This window comes from Callospermophilus lateralis, chromosome 10 (genome assembly GCF_048772815.1).
Source record: "Callospermophilus lateralis isolate mCalLat2 chromosome 10, mCalLat2.hap1, whole genome shotgun sequence".
Classification (NCBI taxonomy): domain Eukaryota; kingdom Metazoa; phylum Chordata; class Mammalia; order Rodentia; family Sciuridae; genus Callospermophilus; species Callospermophilus lateralis.
Window position 1 is genome coordinate 42,205,532 of NC_135314.1, and position 23,278 is coordinate 42,228,809.

General features: G+C 37.1%; 1 protein-coding gene across 1 annotated transcript in view; it reads left to right on the forward strand.

Annotated features, from left to right (window-relative positions):
- Positions 1–23,278, forward strand: part of Map3k13 (mitogen-activated protein kinase kinase kinase 13) — a 40,422-nt gene that overhangs the window by 12,006 nt on the left and 5,138 nt on the right. Inside the window, exons 3-10 of the mRNA XM_076868293.2 lie at positions 167–358; positions 4,426–4,584; positions 6,934–7,092; positions 7,661–7,769; positions 14,019–14,128; positions 17,945–18,061; positions 18,709–18,846; positions 22,311–23,097. Coding sequence (XP_076724408.1) covers positions 167–358; positions 4,426–4,584; positions 6,934–7,092; positions 7,661–7,769; positions 14,019–14,128; positions 17,945–18,061; positions 18,709–18,846; positions 22,311–23,097 — 1,771 coding nt within the window. The remainder of the gene's footprint in view (positions 1–166; positions 359–4,425; positions 4,585–6,933; positions 7,093–7,660; positions 7,770–14,018; positions 14,129–17,944; positions 18,062–18,708; positions 18,847–22,310; positions 23,098–23,278) is intronic.

The following is a 23,278-nucleotide window of genomic DNA, read 5'->3' on the forward strand; positions in this document are numbered from 1 at the left end:
ATAGCCAAACCTATAGACTAGAGAGATTTTAATTCTAAAGAACTAGGAACTATTAACTATGTGCACCTTTTAAATCAATTGGAAAAAGAATTTGTCTTTATTAAATATTCTTAAACTATAAAAATGTATATGTATATGTATGTACATGTTTATGTTTTTTTGGAAGGGGTGTTTGTACTCAGGCCCCATGTTATTGTATCATCATGGAATACTGTGCCCACGGACAACTTTATGAAGTCTTGAGAGCTGGCAGGAAGATCACACCTCGATTACTAGTAGACTGGTCCACAGGAATTGCAAGTGGAATGAATTATTTGCACCTCCATAAAATTATTCATCGTGATCTCAAATCACCTAAGTGAGTTTTGAAGCTTATTTTTCACGTATTTTGCTTTGTTGTTTTGAAATAAGGAATTTTTATCAACTATAATTGAAGTTTTCAGACATCATACTTTGAGTTCAGATTAAAGTCAGCACAGCGGGTAATTCTATTTGCCTATCTTTTGGAATATTTGTTGAGCTGCTTTCTTACCTTACATGTGGCAGATATGTTCAGGTACCTGACACCAGTTTCCCCTTTTTGTTGTCGCTTTTAAATCGTATAATTGTACAAAATTCATTATTATATGAACTATTCAACTTCTATCATCTCTGATAATTAATACCAAACTTCTCTACCAGAAAGTTTGGTTTGTTGTATTCCTACTGGTTTGTTGATTGCAGTACCGGGGACTGAACTCAGGAGGTGTTCTATGAATTATTTACACCTCCATAAAATTATTCATCGTGGTCTCAAATTATTCATCGTGATTTTATAGTCTTAGTGTATACAATAGAGTAAAAATGGGTGATAAGAAACAGAGGCAAAAAATAACATAAAAACATTAGTACCAAAACTTGTTCACAAAATATATGCCATAAACTTATAGGTGTGTTAATGGCACACATCTATAAATTCAGCTATTCTGGAGGCTGAGGCAAGAGATTGCAAGTTTGAGGCCAGCCTGAGCAACTTAGCATGATCTCATCTCAAAATAAAAGATGGCTTGGGATGTAGCTCAGTTGTAAAGCACCCACTACTAAAAAAAGAAAGAAAAAAGTATCTTATAAGATTCTGTACAGGTGTTTTTGAGAACTATAAATTTGGCATTGAGCTTCTGAGAGTCTAAACAAAGGAGAAAATAAACAGGTACAAGTTACAAAGTGGCCATAAGAAACATAGTTATTTAAGAGAAGCAGAGCTATTTCTGTTAATCTCTGATTTCCAAATGATTCCTTGGTAGCCAATAATCACTTAAGTGTGTATTCAACTCCCCAAATTTCATGAAGGAAAGAAATGAATTGGTAAAATGGCATATGTCCATGTAACTCTATTTTTTAAACATTTTTTTTTTATTATTTCTCATCACATTTTGGTTTACAGAAGCAGAAAGACTGTTTTTTCAAAAACATTTGCATAGTGCTTTATTGGTTTACAACATGTTTTATAGCCATTATCATATCTTTGACTGTATCAAAAACTGTGGATGTTAGAAGTGATAATATCATTATTATTTTTGTTTATGTAAGAGAAAGTGGGCCTCAGCCCAAAGGGACTAGGACTTGAACCTAGAACTTTTGAGCCAGACTACAGCATCCTACCTCATTATGTGAAGATAAGGGATTCATAATGAATCCTGCCTCTTCTCCTCTAGGAAAGATAAAATCAGTCCTTGGTTAAAAAGTTAATGCAACTCTTATTTATCATCATCATTCTCAACAATGTTTATTACAATGGTTAGCTCATTGAACAAACTCCTTCCTGTACTTGCAAATAAACATTACTATATAGCGTTCATTCCTTCTGTTCATATTCTTAACACAATCTGTTGCCTTTCTCATCCCCTGTACACATAAAATATGCAAAATACTTACTAAAGGCATCTTCAAATGGTATCTTGAAACCAACATGTTCTCCTTGAGAATTAAAGGTTAGAATAGTAAGTTGGTCATCCAGTGTTAACAATGCCACCCTTAACCCTAGAGGCTGAGGTGTTTTTGGGTTTCAATCGAACTTCAAGAAGACAAAGATCAGGGCTGGGGTTGTGCCTCAGTGATAGAGTGCTCACCTAGTATGCATGAGGCACTGGGTTTGATCCTCAGCACCACATAAATATAAAATAAAGATATTATATCAACCTAAAACTTGCCAAATATTGACTTCATAAAGGGGATATCAAGCTGCTGTTTATAAATCTGAATGTCTTAAAAGCATTCTTGCTTGCTCTCTCTGTTATAGATGATGTCTTAGCCAATCCTGAGTTTTTCCAATGAATCCAATTTTAATATATGGTATTTTTGTATGCCAAACTGGTGTCTTGTCCTTTGTATATGTGGTAATGTTGATTTTATGACTACTGTTAAAACACATTTGCTATGATTAAAATTCAAAATGATTTCAAAAAAAAGATATTATATCAACCTAAAACTAAATATATATGTATATATATGCAAATGTATAAGATATACATATATATATGAAGACAAAGATCAACCTGACATGTTGTAAGGAAAAATTTCACCAACATTAAATCTGCAATCTGTGTGTCCCCAACATTGTCTCAGAAGATTTCAGAAACGTTTCAGTGTTATATCATCTCTAATCTCCTCCCTTTTCTCATACCAACTGAGTCAGAAGAGGAAGTTCCTGCCGTTTTTCTGTTCCTAGAGTCCTATCATGTTTTTTGAATTTCATGGCATATGATACTATCAATGCTCCAATTATGTCAGATAGCTCATAATATTTTAATCCACATGAATTTACACTAAGACTATAAAATCAAAGCTCCTAAATTATGTAAATTTTACATATCCGGTGCAAAACCAGGGGAAGGATGTGGATGGAGGTATTCCAGAGCAACTGTAAGCACAAAGCTGTTGAGTAAGTAGCAAGTCATTTGGCGTTGGGGGTGGAGGTGAGCAAGTGTGAAGTCCTTGGTTCAAATGACAAGGGCAGGAACAAATTCAGAAGTTTTCTGTTTTCTATTTTCCTTGAGTCTGATGCTATTTGAGTATTAAGCTTCTTATCTTTAAAAATAGGTACCTAGGGCTGGGGCTGTAGCCTAGTGGCAGAGGACTTGCCTGGCACATATGAGGCACTGGTTTTGATCCTTAGCACCACATAAAAATAAACAAAATAAAGGCATGCTGTCCATCTACAACTATGAAAAAAATTTTTTTAATAGGTCCCTATATCATTAAGGCTCTGGCACCCTAACTCATTAACATTCGGAAGTTATGAACAGGTTTTTTGGAGTGAACTCAGCCTAGTGTATGAGGCTGCCCATACTTTGGATTTATATTCACCTTTAAGGCAAGCAAAAGCATATGCTCCATGATGCATTTCAGAAAAGTCCTATGAAAAGTAAAACATGACTTCTGTGGAAGCTACTTAAGCTTAGATTTATTCCTGCTTTTTCTTTTCAGCAATAGTGAAGTGCCAGCATTCATATGTGTCTTTTAATGTAATGGATCTAGTGTCATGGTCCACTGCATGACATAACTGGCCATTATTTAAATAATGTTTTTAAATGAGGTATTTTCCTTAGTGGGTTGGCCAAGACTGGCAAGGGAGTAAACCAAAACTATTGAGCACTGGTGTCTTATGTATCTAAGCTCATTTAATTCAAGTGAAAATTCTATGGGACCATTATTACAGGCACATAATATCTTATCCATGACTTGTACAGCCAGATTATTTCAAAAAGGTAATATAGTGCTAACCTCAGACATCCAAGGAAGTGTAGAGGAACTCCCTCTAATCAGCCACATTATGTATGTACCTGTGGCAAAATCTATGAAATTCAAATAAAATGAGATATAATGATTTTGGCTTATACATATGAAAAGTATTTTTGAGACCTTTTACATTTCTGAATTGTGAATAAGATATTATGACCTGAATTGTCTCCATTTCATAGATTAGAAAACTGGTTTAGAAGAGTTAAGTAACTTGGGAAAGTTACACAGTTTGCAAATGGTGGAGGCAGGATAAAACTAGGCATTATGAGGATAGCAGAATGAATTGGAAACTAATACCCTATGTACACATATGACTACCCAGCCAGTGTGATCCTACATCATTACAAACAGAAGAATGAGAAGTTATACTCCGTTTATGTAGGATGCACTCTACTGTCATGTATAACTAATTAGAACAAATAAACAATTGCATTTGAACTATTTTTTTTTAAATAGGCATTAAAAGCCTATTCTGATAAGCTGCTTCATTTTGCTATTTCCAGTGCATAGCTAATGCCTTGGTCACATTGGAAACTGCAAATTGAACTCCACAGGAAGCAGCAAACAAAATCTTTAATTGCCATTTAGAGTCATGATTTTCATTACTACTAATGATCTGGATGTTTTCTTTATTTCTTTTTAAAGTGTTTTAGTGACTCACACAGATGCAGTAAAAATTTCAGATTTTGGTACATCTAAGGAACTCAGTGATAAAAGTACCAAGATGTCTTTTGCCGGCACGGTTGCATGGATGGCACCAGAAGTAATACGGAATGAACCTGTCTCTGAAAAAGTCGATATATGGTGAGTGATGCCATCTGTGCCAAATATTAACCCTTTCTTCCTGCAACAGTTTTACTACCCAGAATATTCATTACTGTTGTTCACTTCTGGTTGATTTTGGTCTTATTTACCTAAGGTAGTACCCAGTATGGTGCTATATGGTGGGAAGGATCAGAAGAGGAATTAGGGTAAATATCCAGTTAGTAAGTCATCAGTTCCCTAAGAAAATATGCTGACCTTTCTGGAAAACTAAAAGTCTATTTCAAATGACCATTTAGTATAGTCTTCCTGAAATGTACTGCATAATTCTCACCCTTTTGAGTAAAATACATTAAACAAAACTTACATTTGCTAAGCCAGGCATAGAGGCATAATAAGACCCTGTCTCAAAACAGAAAAAAGAATTGGAGATGTAGTAGTGGAGCACCCCTGGATTTAATTCCCAGTACCTGAAGAAAGAAAAGAAAAACCTATTTTTGATGATTCACATCATCATTACACATATTTGTAATGTACTTTGTTATGATACAGTTTTGTGCTCTAGACCTATTTGAAGTGTATAAGTCTGTTTGCCTTTTTATTGAGTAACTCCTATGAACTATGCTTTTATTTATTTATTTTTAATTTATTTTTTAGTTGTAGTTGGACACAATACCTTTATTTTATTTATTTTTATGTGGTGCTGAGGATCAAACCCAGGGCCTTGCACCTGCTAGGTGAGCAGTCTACCACTGAGCCACAACCCCAGTTATATGCTTTTATTTTATCTTTATCAACATTTCCTCTGAGGTCATAAGCCTTAGTTTTAGCAATATTTTCCCTGTAATTGCTTTTCCCCCCACCCTTAAAATTGGCTACTGGAAACTTTTAGGCTTTAAGAAAATAATAGCATATGTTAAAATTGCATATAGCATCTGTGTAAGTGGGATAAGATAGAGTATTCATAGTTCTGATAGTTAACAAAATGTCCTCCTAGGGATTATATCAATTCGGTTCTAATCAGAAATGTATAAGAGTGTTTTCTCAACAAAATATGCTACACTTTTGTATTTTTAACTATTATGTAGATCAAAAATGGCATCTTGGAAGCAGTTTTCATTTGCATCCCTGCTATTATGAGTAAGGTTATACATTTTTGTATGCTTAAGAGTCATTCATCATTTCTTATTTGTGAACTATTCACATCCTTTTTTTCAGATTTCTGATCTTTTTTCTTATCAATTTATGAGGTGTTGTTTTTTGTTTTTGTTTTTTTGGTCCTGGGGATTGAACTCAGGGGCACTCAGCCACTGAGCCACATCCCCAGCCCTATTTTTTGTATTTTATTTAGAGACGGGGTCTCACTGAGTTGCTTAGAGCCTCACTTTTGCTAAAGCTGTCTTTGAACTCACAATCCTCCTGCCTCAGTCTCCCAAGGCACTGGGACAATTTATGAGCATTTTATATGTCGAGGAAATTTGTCTTTTGTATAGATGAATTGCAGATACTTTTTACAATTTGTTATTTTGCTTATAGCATTTTTTCTCAGGCCAAAATAGTTTTAATATAGCTCAATTTATCAACCTCTCCTTTTATCTTCTAGGTTTCCTAGTTAGAAAAGCCTTCATCACTCTTAAGATTATAAAAAAATTCCCAATGTTTTATTTTCCTTTTTTTGCATTTAATTCTTTGATTCATTTAGAATTTATCTTTTTTTTTTTTTTTTTTGGTATGTGTGTGTGTGTGTGTGTGTACAGGGGATTGAACCCAGAGGCGCTTAACCACTGAGCCACATTCCCAGCCCTTTTTTGTATTTTATTTAGAGACAGGGTCTCTCTGAGTTGCTTAGGCTGGCTTTAAACTAGTGATCCTCCTGCCTCAGCCTCCTGGGCTGCTGGGATTACAGGCATACACCACTATATGGTGAGGGATAGATTTAATTTTTTCCCCAGTTTTCCCAATAGCAATTATTAACTAATCAAATTTCCCCACTAGTTTGTGATGCCACTTCTACTATATGTTCAGTTCTTGAATGTATTTATTAATTTCTAGATTTTAATTCTAGTCCATTAGTCTGTTTGTCTATTCGTGCACCAGAGTTAATTATTGAGACTTTATAATGTCTTAATATCTGGAAGTGTTGGTTACTCTTCATTGATTTTTTTCAAAAGTTCCATGAATTTTTCTGTTTTTTAATAACAATATATTCTAATTTTAAAACTGGATATATATTATATATATATATATATATATATATATATATATATATAATATATATCCAGTTTTAAAATATATATATATTAATTAATTGGACCAAAAATTAATTAAAAATTAAAATATAAATCAGTCTTTCTGAAATGTCTTCTATACATGTTCCTGGTACTACTGTAGGTCTTTTGGAGTGGTGCTTTGGGAGCTGTTGACAGGAGAGATCCCCTACAAAGATGTAGATTCATCAGCCATTATTTGGGGTGTTGGAAGCAATAGCCTACACCTTCCAGTTCCTTCTACTTGCCCTGATGGATTCAAAATCCTTATGAAACAGACATGGTAAGAAATACATTTCTCTTCCAGCATTCTCTTTTACTTTTTTCTTCAAAGGCATAATAGAACTTCTCTAAAACAAGTAGGTAAGTCTCTAATGTGTGTTTGCAGTCAACCATCTGGTGGTGGAAAGATTAGAGCCTTAGAGTCTGAAACCCTTGATTTCAAATGCTGGCCCTGCCTTTTTCTTTCTTTTTTCTTTCGGGCGTGTCATCCAACTATCTGTCTTCATGTAGAGAAAGCGCTTGCTCATGGAGTTGTGTTGTGATTAATTAAAATTTATAAGTGAAGAAATTGGTATGATATCTTGAAATAGTAGGACTTAGTTAACGATAGCTATTATTATTTTACCAGGCCTAGTGGACTATTATCAAATAGCTCACTGCTCCTAGATTTCCATTTCATCAGTAGAGGTATCTCTAAATTGTATTTTTTGTTTGCCCTTCAGTACATCAAAACTATTTGTGATATAGCTATTTTGGAGTTAAAATAGTGTATTTCATAAAGTAGAATAAAATTTTTATCTTTCTGGACACAAATTCTGAAATGCACAAGCTGTCTTTTTTACTTTTAGGCAAAGTAAACCTCGCAACAGACCTTCTTTTCGGCAGACACTCATGCATTTAGATATTGCATCTGCAGATGTACTTGCCACCCCACAGGAAACTTACTTCAAGTCTCAGGTAAGCTCAGAAACCTTCTAACAGATGCTACTGACCAGACAGGGAACTTTTTAGGAAAAAGGGTAACTCTTAGAAGGAGGCCATTTTCATTCTTATAACAATTAAATAATCCTATTCATTGTTAAATAATAATGATACTTCACACATATGGCATTTGGGAGTTTGTTAAGCACTTGATGTACATTATCTCATTTGAAAAGAACATGTATTTGAATGTTGTCCTTATAGTGGGTTCTGGTAAAATTATTGAAGAAAAAAGAAGAAAAGAGGATGCTAAACCTATAATATACCTCCATTTGAATTGGAATTTATGGCTGATCTTCATGAAAGCATTGCTTTCCTTGAAGCAGAAAAGCTGAAATACAGAGGAAAGAGATTGAATACCAGAAAGATCCGATGAGGCAATTAAGCCCAGAGAAAACCTTTTCTCTAATTTTCTCTAATTCTAGTAATAGTTCCAAATAAAATATAATTTAATGTATCTGTTTGCCTTCACTGTACTAAAACCTTCCCAAAACTCATGGTTTAAAACAGTAAGCCTTTATTTAGATTTCCTGTGGGATGGCGATTTGTGCTATGCGATTCTTCTGCTGCCTCTGACTCGGTACGCTCACATGTCTGCAGTCAGTTACCAGGTCAGCCAGGAGGCTGGCTGGCTCTAGACAGATTTATTCACAAGTCTGGGGATACTCTGGCTATTAACCTGGAGTACCTCCGTTCTCCTCTGTGTGGCCTCTAATCCTTTAACAGGCTAGTATGGGCTTGTTTTTGCAGTTTCTAAGGAATAATAAATCAGAGACTTATCCTATTAGTCAAAGTTCTAACACATTCTCTATGATCCTTGAACCTAACTTTCCCCATAGCTATGTCTATAAATAGACTTGCCCCTATATTTTTTAGTGTTTCTGAGAAATTATTATGTAAGTAAAGTGTTTGTTTATACAGAAAATAAGATGATTAAGAGGTTGACTTCATTATAGTTCATGTATTCTTTGATATGTAGTCAGAGAAATTCCCTGAGAACTATTAAAACCCATCCATTCAAATACATGTAGGTATGAGACACTGGATAAGAAATCTTTCAAATGTCTTCTGCTAGTATTCAGAAAAGACAGTCCTTTTGTGAAATGAAAGAGAATGATAGTGAATACTCCAGGAAATCATTCAAACCTTAGCATATGGTTTCAATCAGAGCTTTGCTTCTTTTACAATAAAACTACATATCCCAATTATAAAAATATTTTAAAGTACTCTTAACTGACAAACCATTGAGACAGTCAGTTCTATTGTATATATTTGGAAAATTTCAAATTCTAAACAGATTTTTACTGAAGTTCTCTGTAAAATAAATTTTACTGGGGTTCTCCCACTCTGAAGCTAGTTCAACTTGAGCAACTAAATATCAAGAGTCAGTATCCTTAAAGGGCCAACCTATTTTAGTATTGAGATACCCAAAGCATGGAGTTTCTACACTGAGCTCAGGAAAGTTTCTTTGGGTAGAAAATTGAAGAGAAAATGTAGTACATTGGGCATCTGCCTTAGTTTGGGCTGCTACAACAAAATACCATAGATTGGATGTTTTATAAACAACAGAAATTTTTTCCCCATAGTTCTGAGGCTGGGAAGTCCAAGATCAAGTTCAAAACACCAGCAGATTTGGGGTCTGGTAAGGGCCCAAGTTCTGGTTCATTGATGATGCCCTCTCACTGTGTCCTCACATGGCAAAGGGTCAACAAACTCCCTTGTGCCTGCTTTCTGAGGATACTTATTCCATTAAAAATAGGTAAGTTCTCATAACCTAAGGACTCCACCTTCTAATACCTTTACTTTGGGAGTTAAGATTTCAACATATGAATTTGGAGTGGGGGAAGTACAAACATTCAGACCATAACAGCCCTTTTTTGTTGTTATCACTTTGTTTGTTTGTTTGTTTGTTTGTTTTGTTTGGTACTAGGGATTGAACTCAAGGCTACTCAACCACTGAGCCACATCCCCAGCCCTATTTTTTTGTATTTTATTTAGAGACAGGGTCTCACTGAGTTGCATAGTGCCTCACCATTGCTGAGGCTGGCTTTGAACCCCCCAATCCTCCTGTCTCAGCCTCCCAAGCTGCTATGATCACAGGCATGCACCACCTTTTCTGGCCATAACAGCACTTTTAATATTTATTAATACATTCACATTTTTCTTCCAATGTAAAATTTCACTTCTCCCTCAACAACCCCAAATCTGCTATTCTTGCTAGTTTCAAGATTTTTTTTCAGGTATTTATAAGCTGATCTGACTCTAGGTCTGAAGCTGAGACTACCTCTGACTAATGTTAGTAAAATATTTATGAACTGTCTAGTGAGTTACTAGGAAAAGCAATGAACATTGAATGTAAACCCCTGTCCTATCACTATATACTACGTGACCTTGAATAAGTCACTAAGTTTTCTAACCCTCAGCTTACCCATCCAAACAAGGAAGATAATTGTATCTTCTTTTAGGGAGTTTCTGTGACAATCAAATGAAAAGATTAAAATGCAGGTACAGCATAAACTATTAAGAACTGTGTGATTATAAAATGTTATTCACCTCCCACAAAGCTATACAAAAAAAGCGTCCTTTGAGTTGTTACCTTCTGGGTGCTTTTTCAGATGAACTCCTGAGATGAATAAGATGGTAGCTAAAAAAAACTCCTAGTAATTGTGTTTTGACTTCATCCTGCCCCAATAGGGAAGATCTGATTGTTTCATGTACACAGAGTTTTGCTCTTGCCAGAGCAGTATTATACCTGAGGCCTTGCCCCCTCTTGACTGCTGACAAGATGTTCTCAGTGTCATTTTCAATCAGTGGCTGTTAGCTCCTGATCTCCACCTTCCACCAAACTGGTTGGTCAGGAGTGCTGCCAAGTGTCCAGCTGACCCCTTCTTGAGAAAAAGGGCTTCAGCAGCAGCACGTGTATAAAGATACATATAGAACAGATGACAAAGCAACGGATTTCAGCACAATATTAGATTCTGCCAAGGCTGTTACTCATTCCCAGACAATCACCCATTTCTTCAAAGAGGCAATTATTGCTCCTGGTATTCAGCTGTATTTCATATTGGCCTTTAGAAAACAGCTGCTAGTTGGGTCCTATGCTCAGTTTCTAAATTCTCGCACCATCCTCTGCTTTTGCACCATTCTTGCTTCCTCTTGAAAGCCACTATTGTTAGTTTTTCATTGCTGTGACCAAAATACCTGACTAAAACAACTTAATCCATGGTTAGCCAACTCCATAGCTCTGAGCCTGAGGCAAGGCAGAAGAGCATGGAAGAAGGATGTGGCAGAGGACAGCTGCTCAGCTCCTGGCAGCCAGGAAGCAGAGAGAGGATTGCCAGAGAGAAGACAAACCCTTCTCGGGCACACCCTCGGTGACCTTCCTCCAACGAGATTCCACCTCCCAGTAGTCCATTCAGCCAGAAGGGGAGAGTCCCCGTGATCTAATCACTAACCACAAACTCCACCTCTGAACACAGGAGACTTTGGGGACATTCCAGATCCCATCATACCACACTGTAACCACCCAGAGAGTGGTTAAAGAGATAACTGCACTTGTCCTGGGGCTAGCCTGTGCTGCCTTACAAGCGTGCTTCTCTCGAGTGATTACGTGCCAAGGCTAGGTCCTCACACTGGGGAGGCAGTAAAGAGGAACCGAGTGCCAGTTAAGATCTAGATCGGATGCTCTCTAAGGTTTTTCTGATTCAGAATCTATGATTCATACTCCTAAGCCCCCAGCTTGAACTAACCTGGAACTGGCTCGACATTTTTTTCCTTTATAAAAATTATGTAAAATAAATAGAGTATAAAGTTTACCATTTTACTAGGTTAAGTGTCTAATTCAATGGCTTTCATCATTACATTCACAATGTTGTAAGTGGTCACTACTATTTCCAAAAATTTTCATCAATCCATTAAGCAATAACCCCTTTTCCCTCCTCTGATCTCTGATAATCTCTATTCTATTTTCAGTCTCTATGAATTTGCCTATTCTAGATATTTCACTTAACTGGAATCATAAAATGTTTGTCCTTAGTGTAGGGCTTGTTTCACTTACTTAGCATGTTTTCAAGGCTCATATATATTGCAGCATTTGTCAGAACTTCATTATTTTTTGTAGTTGAATAGTATTCTATTGTATAATACCACATTCTATCCATTCATCTGTTGATTCGACTTCATTTTGATATTTATATTATGGGACATAAATAGAATCAATTTTTTGATACAAAAGCTTCAAACATCTACTGAGTAACTATAGAAACCTTCTAAATGTCACAGATTTCCCTAGGCCTTCTCTGGGAGGTAAAGGGGATATCATTAATGGAGTGATCCAGGTTTCACTTGATTGTTCCCTTACTTGCTTACACGGGACTTGTGAAGCACCCTCCTCCTTCCACATCTACACACTACACTATGCATTTTCAGGGAATTCCCAGGGAGGAGGAGAGATCTCAAATAGTCTCATATTGTCATCTGCTGTCCTTTCTCCTGACTCTGACTAAACACAGCCCTCTCCCTCCTGGCACAGCTGGGCATTTCCATATTGGTGAGCCCTCACTGTTTTCTGCTATAAGATTGTATTCCTAGTTGTCATCCATTAGATGCTGCCATATCCTTAAGGGACTGCCCTCCCCCTCTGGGAGCTGCTGTCTGCTGCAGCAGAGCTCTAGAGTTCCCAGGATTCCAAAGCTGCATGTTCTGTTTGTGTGATGAGCTCTTCCTTTCCCTGTTGATTTACACTGTGTGAAAGGTGGCCTTGGCCTGATGTTTTACAAGTATGTTAGTGAAACAATGGAAATGTCCCATCCACTCCTGTGACAGTGGGTCTGTTGTAGGCCAAGCTCCTGCACACTCTTCCTTCTCTCAGCAGCTCCTCATCTCTGTGCAAATTGGGTTCTGGCCTGCCCGCCCTCCATTTCTTCAGATAAGCCAGGTAGTTCTTAATGGCAGATTAATTATTATTAATGGCACAACTCCTGTTAACATATTCTAAGTACATGAGATAAAACTCCAAATTATCTTCTTCTAGGAATATGATCTTTTAAGTTTCCTATAATGATAAGCAAGCTTTCTGGAGGTTTACTGCCTCTAGAATTAAAACCTGACCTGTAATCTGATTCCTTACCACCAGAGGGAGATATTCCTTTTCTTGGTACCTTCTTTAAGTATTGCCCTGGAATCCATTAGCATGTTTTTGCACAAAAGAGGATGTTTTCAGGCCTAAAACTGACCCTCTCCTTTATCCTTCTTTGTTCTAAAATCTCTTGTTTATCATTTTTTGACCTATTAAAGTTGACATACAATACCATGGCTTTGATCTGATGATTCAGAGAGAAGCATTACTGGGGGCTTAACTGAACCTTCATATACTGTTGAAATGCTGTCAAAGACTCTTGCCAAACAATGCGATAGTATATTCTTTATCCTGGCTTTCTGAAGACGTTGAGCAGGTTTGGTGCCTGCTCAGTGAAAGTCAACCAGCTGGCAGAAACCCCTCTCCAATAGTCAACATATAGAAAGAATCTAGTACATTGTAAATAAGCAAGCAGGATGATCATTTTATAAATGATTCTATTATTTTCTACATAAAAAATTGATGTAAAACAGATAATTTGGGAAAATTATATAATGTCTCCTTGTTTTCTCCCTCAGTTCCCAATTTCTATATAATTTCCTATATGTTTATTCCCATCTTCTGCTGTGTATGCCCTGGGATCTTCTACGGCATATATTTTTTCCAGATATTTTCCTAAACAAAGCACAGAAGGAATTCTGGTGCCAGTTTTAAGGATGATCATTTTCTCACAGACACATACATGTACCCAAGTGGTTATCAGAGCTGTTCTTTCTAGCCATATTCTTGGCCACTGTATTGACTTAAATTGAGTCCTTTCATTCCAGAGGTGATGGCCAGTGTGCCAGCTGTGTTGTTTCTGGTGACCATTGCTGCCAGGAAACTGGGAAAGACATAACATCATATACTAGAGTAGATATACAGAACATGGGGAGGGGCATGCAGACACAATTATGAGATATTTTGCTATCAATCAACTAATATTTCTTGAACACCCATTTTGAATTAGGAATGTGCAGGAAGCACATAGAAAAAAGCAAGAAAATCGTGTAGAAGCATTTAGGCAAAATACCTTGTGCCTGATCCTGTGATTATACCAGAGATTAAAACACCTTGAGTACTAACAAAATCAAGTTTTTCTCACCCAGGCTGAATGGAGAGAAGAAGTTAAAAAACACTTTGAGAAGATCAAAAGTGAAGGAACTTGTATACACCGATTAGATGAAGAACTGATTCGGAGGCGCAGAGAAGAACTCAGGTCAGCTGATCTCTCTTCCTCTACTTCTTCCTACCTCAGATCTTCAGATATGAGGAATGCTTCTTATGAATCACCATTTCATTTTCTACACACCTTTCACCTGTGCTTGTTATTATTATTGTTATTATTATCACCTGTGCTTAAAAGTTCCCCTAATAGTTAGTTCTCCTGTGGAATCTAAAAGAGTCAATCTTCTAGAAGTTAAGTATAGAATTATGGTTACCAGAGTCTGAGGAGACTGAGGGGGAAGGAGAGATGAAAAAAAGTTCTTCAAGGGATACTAAGTTATAGTTAAATAAGAGAAAGAAGAAGTTGCACAGTAGGGTGACTATAACAAGAATGTACTGTATATATATTTTTAAATTTAAAAAAAAACATAGAATAAAAGATTTTTGAATATTTTTACCATAAAGAAATTATAATTGCCAAGCATAGTGGTGCTTGCCTGTAATCCCAGGAGGTTGAAGCAGGAGGATTTACATTTGAGGCCAGCCTTGGCAACAGGAATAGACCCTATATCAAACATCAGACAGAAAGGACTGGGGATGTACAGTGGTAGAGCACTTGACTAGCATGCATGAGAATCTGGTACATTCCAGTACCCCTCACACACACACAGGGAAGAAATGGTAATTGTTTCAGGAGATACATGTTTACCCTGATTTGAACATTATACAATGTATACATGTATCAGGACATCATAAAATACCTGTAAATATGTACAATTTTTTATCGGTTAAATTTTTTTAGAATGTGTCATAGGCCCTTTTGAAATGCTAAGTGTTTTTTTTAACTTTTTTGTATTTGTTCTTTTTAATTATACATGACAGCAAAATGTATTTTGATATAGCACACTTCCATTCTTGTGGTTGTGCATGATGTGGAGTTACACTGGTCATGTATTCATATATAAACATAGGAAAGTTATGTTCAATTCATTCTACTGTCTTTCCCATTCCCATCCCCATGCTCTTCCCCCTACTCTTCCCTTTCCAATCCAGTGAACCCCCATTCCTCCCTCCTGACCTCCTATTGTGAGTCAGCATCATCAAAGAGAATGTTTGGCCTTTGGTTTTTTGGATTGGCTTATTTTACTTAGCATGATAGTCTCTAGTTTCATCCATTTACCAGCAAATGCCATAATTTCATTCTTCTTTATGGCTGAGTAATATTCAGTTGTGTACATGTACTATGTTTTCTTTACCATTCATCTATTAAAGGGCACCTAGGTTGGTTCCATAGCTTAGCAATTGTTAATTGAGCTGCTATGAACATTGATGTGGCTGTGTCACTATAGTATGTTGATTTTAAGTCCCTTGGATACATGCCAAGGAGATAACTGAGTCAAATGCTGGTTTCATTATTCCAGGTTTTCTGAGGAATCTCCATACTACTTTCCACAGTGGTTGCATCAATTTGCAGTCCTACCAGCAATGTATGAATGTGCTTTTTTCCCCGACATCCTTGCCAACATTTATTGTTACTTGTATTCTTGATAATGGCTATTCTGACTGGAGTGAGGTGATATCTCAGTGTAGTTTTAATTTGCATTTCTCTAATTTCTAGTGATGTTGAACATTTTTTCATATATTTGTTGACCATTTGTATTTCTTCTTCTGTGAAGTGTCTGCGCAGTCCCTATGCCCATTTTTTTGATTAGATAATTTGTGGGGGGTTTTGTTGTTGTTGTTGTTGTTTTGCTTTTTTGTGTTTGTTTGTTTTGTGGTTTGGTTTTTTTTTTTTTTTTTTTTTTTTTTTTTGGTGTTGTTTGAGTTCTTTATTATATCCTGGAGATTAATGCTCTATATGAGACGCAGGTGACAAACATTTTCTCCTATTCCATAGGCTCTCTCTTCATGTTCTTGATTGTTTCCTTTGATGTGAAGAAGCTTTTTTAGTTTGATATAACCCCATTTATTGATTCTTGATTTTACTTCTTGTGCTTTAGAAGTCTTGTTGAGGAATGTAGTTCCTAAGCCAACATGATGGAGATTTGGTCCTACCTTTTCTTCCAATAGGCACAGGGTCTCTGGTCTAACACTTAATCCACTTTGAGTTGAGTTTTGTGCAGGGTGAGAGATGGGGATCTAATTTCATTTGATTACATATGGATTTTTGTTTTCCCAGTACCATTTATTGAAGAGGCTATCTTTTCTCCAATGTATGTTTATGGTACCTTTATCCAGTTTGAGATAACTATTTATGTAGTTTTGTCTCTGTGTCTTCTATTCTATTTGGACTTCAAGTCTCTTTTGGTGTCAGTACCATATTGTTTATGATACTATAGCTCTGTAGTATAATTCAAGGTCTGGTATCATAATGCTTCCTGCTTCACTTTTCTTTCCGAGGATTGCTTTGATTATTCTGGGCCTCTTGTTTTTCAAATGAATTTCATGACTGCTTTTTCCATGTCTGTGAAGAACGTCATTGAAATCTTAATAGGACTCTCATTAAATCTGCTTTTGGTAGTATAGCTATTTGACAATATTAATTCTGCCTATGCAAGAATATGGAGGATATTTCTAAGGTTTTGTTCAAGTTCTTTCTATGGTGTTCTGTAATTTTCACTATAAAGGTCTTTCACCTCTTTTGTTAGATTGATTTTCAAATATTTTTTGAGGCTATTGTGAATGGGATAGTTGTCCTAATTTCTCTTTCAGTTGATTCATCACTGATGTATGAGAATGCAATTAATTTGTGGGTGTTAATTTTATATCCTGCTACTTTGCTGAATTCACTTATTAGTTCTAGAAGTTTTCTGGTGGAGTTTTTGGGTCCTCTAAATATAGAATCATGTCATCAGCAAATAAGGATAGTTTGAGTTCTTCTTTTCCTATTTGGATCCCTTTAATTTCTTTCTTTTGTCTAATTGCTCTGGCTAGAGTTTCCAGGACTATATTGAGTAGAAGTGATGAAAGAGGGCATCCTGGTTTTGTTCCAGTTTTTAGAGGGAATGCTTTCAATTTTTCTCCTTAGAATTATGTTGGTCTTGGGTTTAGCATATATAGTGTTTACAATGTTGAGGATATTTCTACTATCCCTAGTTTTTCTAGTGTTTTGTACACAGATGGATGCTGTATTTTATCAAATGCTTTTTCTGCATCTTTTGAGATAATCATGTGATTCTTGCCTTTAAGTCTATTGATGTAATGAATTATGTTTATTGATTTCTGTATGCTGAACCAACCTTGCATCCCTGGGATGAACCCCACTAGATCATGGTGTACTATCTTTTAAATATGTTTTTGTATGTGACTTGCCATTATTTTATTAAGAATTTTGCATCTATGCTCATCAGGGATATTGGTCTGAAATTTTTTTTTCCTTGATGTTCTTTGTCTGGTTTTGGTATCCAGATGATACTAGCTTCATAGAATGAGTTTGGAAGGGTTTCCTCCATTTCTATTTCATGAGATAATTTGAAGAGGATTGGTGTTCATTATTCTTCTTCTTGTTTTCAAAGTATTTTTTTAGTTGTATAGGGACACAATACTTTTATTTTATTTATTTACTGTTATGTGGTGCTAAGGATCGAACCAGTGCCTCATATGTGCTAGGCAAGTGCTCTACCACTGAGCTACAAACCCAGGACCCTCCTGGTTTTCTGTCCTGCTGGATGGACCCTTAAGGATAAACCAAGTAAAAAGCTTGGATTTTCCATCTCTCACTCCTTATCTGAATCATTGAGTCAAACAAGGGAGCTTTAAAAATAGTGTCCTTGGCTTTTGAAGTAAACTGTCCTGTTTCTTATTTCATTAGAACTGACCTTTGTTCTCCCCAAAGTTAGCCTCACTGATTCTATGTTTTCTCTGATAGGCATGCTTTGGATATTCGTGAACATTATGAAAGAAAACTTGAGCGCGCTAATAATTTATATATGGAACTGAGTGCCATCATGCTGCAGCTAGAAATGCGGGAGAAGGAGCTCATTAAGTATGTACCCAGACCAAAGAAGGTCCTTATTGATTCAAATCTGTCAATCAACAGAAATTACTATTCTTGTATGTTGCTGCCACTCAGAACTGGAAGATATTTTATTTATTCACCAAACATTCCTTGAGGGAAGTGCTATGTCCAGGTCCCTGCCCTGGTCAGGCAAGTAGATAAGTGGAGTCAGTACAGAGCTGGGAACGTGCTTTTTTTAAATACTTCACCCTCCTGCATGGTTCAGAGGAGGATGCAAGTTTATTTCAAGACATTGGTGTGATTATGTGAGAGCTTATTGCCCCCTGGGGAAGTAAAATGGCTGCTAAAAATATTTCAAGGTATCCCTAATGGTGGCAAGAAATCCCTGAGGTCCTGACTAGAGCAGCAGGTACTAAAAAAAAGAACTTTGGCCGTTGTGTTGTGTTAAGGAAGAGAAAGGCCCAACTAAGTCTGTGAGCTGAAAAGCAGAATGAAGTCAGGTTAATTTAAATTTAGTATCTTCATTTTTATTATTATCATTAGCCTTTTTATTCAAATAGCCTTTACCTGTTAAATGTGGCCAGAATTTAGGGGTAGAATTCGCCTGTGAAAACATTCTGCCCATCCTCTCTGTCTGCTGTGACTGCTATGTGGCTTTTTCTTTCATCCTACAGGCGAGAACAAGCAGTAGAAAAGAAGTATCCAGGGACCTACAAACGACACCCTGTCCGTCCAATAATCCACCCCAATGCCATGGAGAAACTCATGAAAAGAAAGGGAGTGCCTCACAAAGCTGGGGTGCAGACCAAGCGGTGAGACACCATTCCCACTTGATATTCAGAGAAATGGGATGATAATCCCCCAAAACACATTCTCATAGTATGATAGATGAGGCAACTTCTGTAACTCATTGATAGCACATCAGCTTTAGATAAAATAGAGTAGGAAGGTAAAGAAAATGGCTTAGACTCTAGAAATCTAGGTTTTACTATGTGAGACATGGATATTTATTGTCCTAGAACTGAATAGAGGAGAGAAATACAGTGGGGACTAGTCAGACCTGGGTTCAAATCCCAGCCCTGCTTTGTCAGCTCTGTGACTTGAGCCATACCATTCAGCCTCTTCCAACCCCAGTGCCCTTATGGGTAAAATGGTATAATCACAGTACATGAGATTTATTTTTATTTTTATGACCCCTAGAACACAGAATTGAGTTAATCATAATTCTTTATTTATGACACATGGTTCATACATGGCCTACTTTTATTTATACACTTAGTTCTTTTTAATAATGTAATAACTCACTACCAAAGATAAAAGCAGGAGCTTTGACAATTACCTATATCTAACCATATTGTCCCCCTCATTCTAATGCTACATAGGGTTTTTGTGAATTTTAAATAATGTAGAATCACCTTTCAAATCATAGGTGTTCAAAAAATAGTGTTTTGAGGCCTGGAGTTGTAACGCAGTAGAAGAGTGCTTACCTAGCATACATGAGTCACTGGGTTTGACCCTCAGCACCATATAAAAATAAATAAATAAAGATATTGTGCCCACCTACAATTAAAATATATATATTTTAAATAGTGTTTTGAATAGTTTTTAAAAACCCTTTCCCATTTTTACAAATGCCTTTTATTAGTTTAATCATTTTTAAAATTATAGATGGACTGGCTGGGATTGTGGCTCAGCGGTAGAGCGCTTGCCTAGTACAGGCAGGACCCGGGTTCGATCCTCAGCACCACATGAAAATAAAGGCATTGTGTTGTGTTGTGTCCATCTACACCTAAAAAATAAATATATGTATAAAAAAAAAGAAGTACACATTGTTTTTAAAAAAATTATAGATGGGACACAATACCTTTATTTTCTATATTTATCTTTATGTGGTGCTGAGGATCAAACTCAGGGCTTCACACATGCTAGGCAAGTGCTCTACCACTGAGCCACAGCCCAGCCCCTCTTAGTTTAATCTTAATCTTAGAGGCTGGAGGTATAGTTTAGCGGCATATGCTTAGAGGCACGAAACCCTGAGTTCAATCCCCAGCACAAAAAAAAAAAAAAAAGGTCATACTTTTTTACTCCTTTTTTATTACCAAACTCTGGAGCCTTATAACTCCAAAATAACAAAGAATTGGCTCTATTCTAGATAAAGATAAATTAATATAACAGAAAGAAGTGTTCCTAAACTTGAGGTGTAGACTCAATAGTGAGATTTGAACTAAATGCAGTAAGAATAAAGGTAATGAGAAAACACAAACCAGGGATTATTTTAAGGCTGTCTGAATGATGGCTGTCCTACCACAGCAGGACTAATGTCAATCTAAACTATTAATGAGTAACAACATGGATGAAGTCCAGTTTTGCTTTTACTTATCGCCCTTACTATCTTCTGGTCAAATTCTAAGAAACTCTTTTCAGGTGGCACCTGGCACAATCCTCAGGGAAATCCCAGGGCCTTTATTTCTTTTCTTGTGCTAATGAGCGACAAAGTCCACCTACAATCTTCCTTGGTTCTGCTTACAGTTTTATAACCTAGGAGTGTGTTTGGGCGGGAGTGGGACGTTCTATTTAACTTCTTTGTTTTGTTGTGGTGCTAGGGATTGAACCCAGGGTCTCTTAACAAGCAAGCGAGGCAAATGCTATACAGTAAACTACTTCCCCATCCCTTAACTTTTTAAAAATATGAACCTATGTTTGCTGTTATGTTGACTTGGAGAAGCTTGGTAAGTATATGAACAGAACACCAGGAAGGCAATTTGCAGAGTGTTGTACTGTCCATTGAGACTGCCCCTTGAATAATTAAAGTTTCATATTTTTTGAAGAGTCCTGTGATTGCTAAATCAGAAGTTCAGTGACCTATGAGGTAATCAGAGGAGAAACCACTCACCATCCTTACATCTAGGTTTCAGTTCATGTTTAGATAGGGACTAAAGGAGTGCTGATTTCAATTTTAGATCCTCTGAGCCAAGTGAATATAATCCATGAAGATAGTCTAAATATATACTAGTCATAAGCTTGAAATGGGAACTGTGCTTTGGAATTAAGCACCTTGGGTTCAAGTTATGTGTTCTGCTCTATGATGAGCACAAGCTAAGTAACCTGTGATCCTCAGTGCCCTTATTTATAAAATGGACATTGAAATAGTAGGAACCAGGCACTTTATATATTGTAAAGTGCTTTACAAATTGTGTAACAAGGACACTCTGTGATTTTTGCACTTCCAGCTTCAGTAAGTGCAGCCTTCCCCTGACTTTAGATACTTTCACTTCAACTTTCCTTTAAATATCACCATAGCTAGTTACCCTGTAAGTAGATGCTCACCTGGCATGCGTGCGGCCCAGGTTCGATCCTCGGCATCATATACAAAACAAAGATGATGTGTCCACCGAGAACTAAAAAATAAATATTAAAAAATTCTCTCTCTCTCTTTAAAAAAAAAAAAAAAGAATGACAGTGTCACTTCCCACCAGTCCTTTTCTTGCTGCTGCTGCTCAAAATGAACTCTCTCCCATTTTCCCCTTCTCTGACCCTTCCTTTTCTTCCTCAAAATTTACTAAGTACTCCTATAAATAAGACTCCTTTCTCACATGAAGATAGACAGAACATAGTCCCATCTGTTTAAGGGACCATGTCTAGGCTCCGTGAACTCAGCCTCGTGTCCAGCGAACCTGAGGTTTCCTTTCTGTGGTACCAGATTTCTTTCCATGTGGTGCCCTGAGGGATCCTCCATCACTGGACAGATTGCCAGCTGTAAACACCCAGGCCCTTACTTCGGCATATTGGTACCAATATACACACACGATTATGAGGAAGAGATCAAGAGCACTGTAAATTAAAATTATGATTTTTAAGAGGACTGAATATCTACATTAGGAAGACAGAATAAAATCCAGGAGGAACAAAGGAAATCCTCTGTAAGTGAACATTTAGGTTGTATCCAAGTTTTTGCTATTTTAAACAATACAGTAATATAACAACATACATCTTTGCACATTGTTATATCCAATGGATAAATTCCTGTACATGGGACTGCTGATTCAAAGAGCATATTTTAGAGCTTGGGGTACATTTACCCAAACTTGAATGTGTTTTTTTTTTTTTAAGTATTTTTTTTACTTGTCAATAGACCTTTATGTTACCTTATTTATATGCAGTGCTGAGAATCAAACCCAGAGCCTCCCACAAGCTAGGCAAGTGCTACCACTGAGTCACAACCCCAGCCCTTGAATATGTTTTTGTGTCTAAAACTAAACCTGTTCTTTTCTCCTAGGCCAGATCTGTTGAGATCTGAAGGTATCCCCACTACCGAGGTAGCTCCCACTGCATCCCCTTTATCTGGAAGTCCCAAAATGTCCACCTCAAGCAGCAAGAGCCGATATCGGAGCAAACCACGCCACCGTCGGGGAAATAGTAGAGGCAGCCATAGTGACTTTGCAGCAATCTTGAAAAACCAACCAGCCCAGGAAAATTCACCCCAGCCCTCTTACCTCCATCAAGCTCAGTCCCAGAACCCTTCTCTCCATCACCATAATCCTCTGCAGCAGCAATACCAGCAACCCCCTTCTGCCATGTCTCAGAGTCACCATTCCAGACTTGGTATGCATGGACAGGACATTGCAACCTGCGCCAACAACCTGAGGTATTTTGGCCCAGCAGCAGCCCTGCGGAGCCCTCTCAGCAACCATGCTCAAAGACAGATGCCTGGCTCTAGCCCTGACCTCATCTCCACAGCCATGGCAGCAGATTGCTGGAGAAGTCCTGAGCCTGACAAAGGCCAGGCTGACCCCTGGGGCTGCTGTCAGGCTGACCCTTATGACCCCTGCCTCCAATGCAGGCCAGAACAGTGTGGGTCCTTAGATATACCCACTACTGAGCCAGTCGGGAGGAGCCCCAATCTTTCCAAGTCACCAGCACACAATCCCCTCTCAGAAAATGCCCAAGGTTCTGAGAAAATGGAAGAAAATGAATTCAACAGCTGTGGGTCTGCATCATCCCTTGGCACCCCTCATCACATCACCCCCCCAGCACTACCTCGAAAATCAAGGCCCCTTCAGAAGGTAAGGTGTGATGACAAGAGTAGTCTATGTCACTGCCTTCAAAGAATGTCAGAGCCTATCGTATTATGCACATTATAAAATGTACATAAAAAATATACATTTTGGAAAAGAACTAGACAACAAAAACACAAATAGAAGTTTCTTTTATTTTAAATACTTTCCACATTGCTTAAGCGGTGGA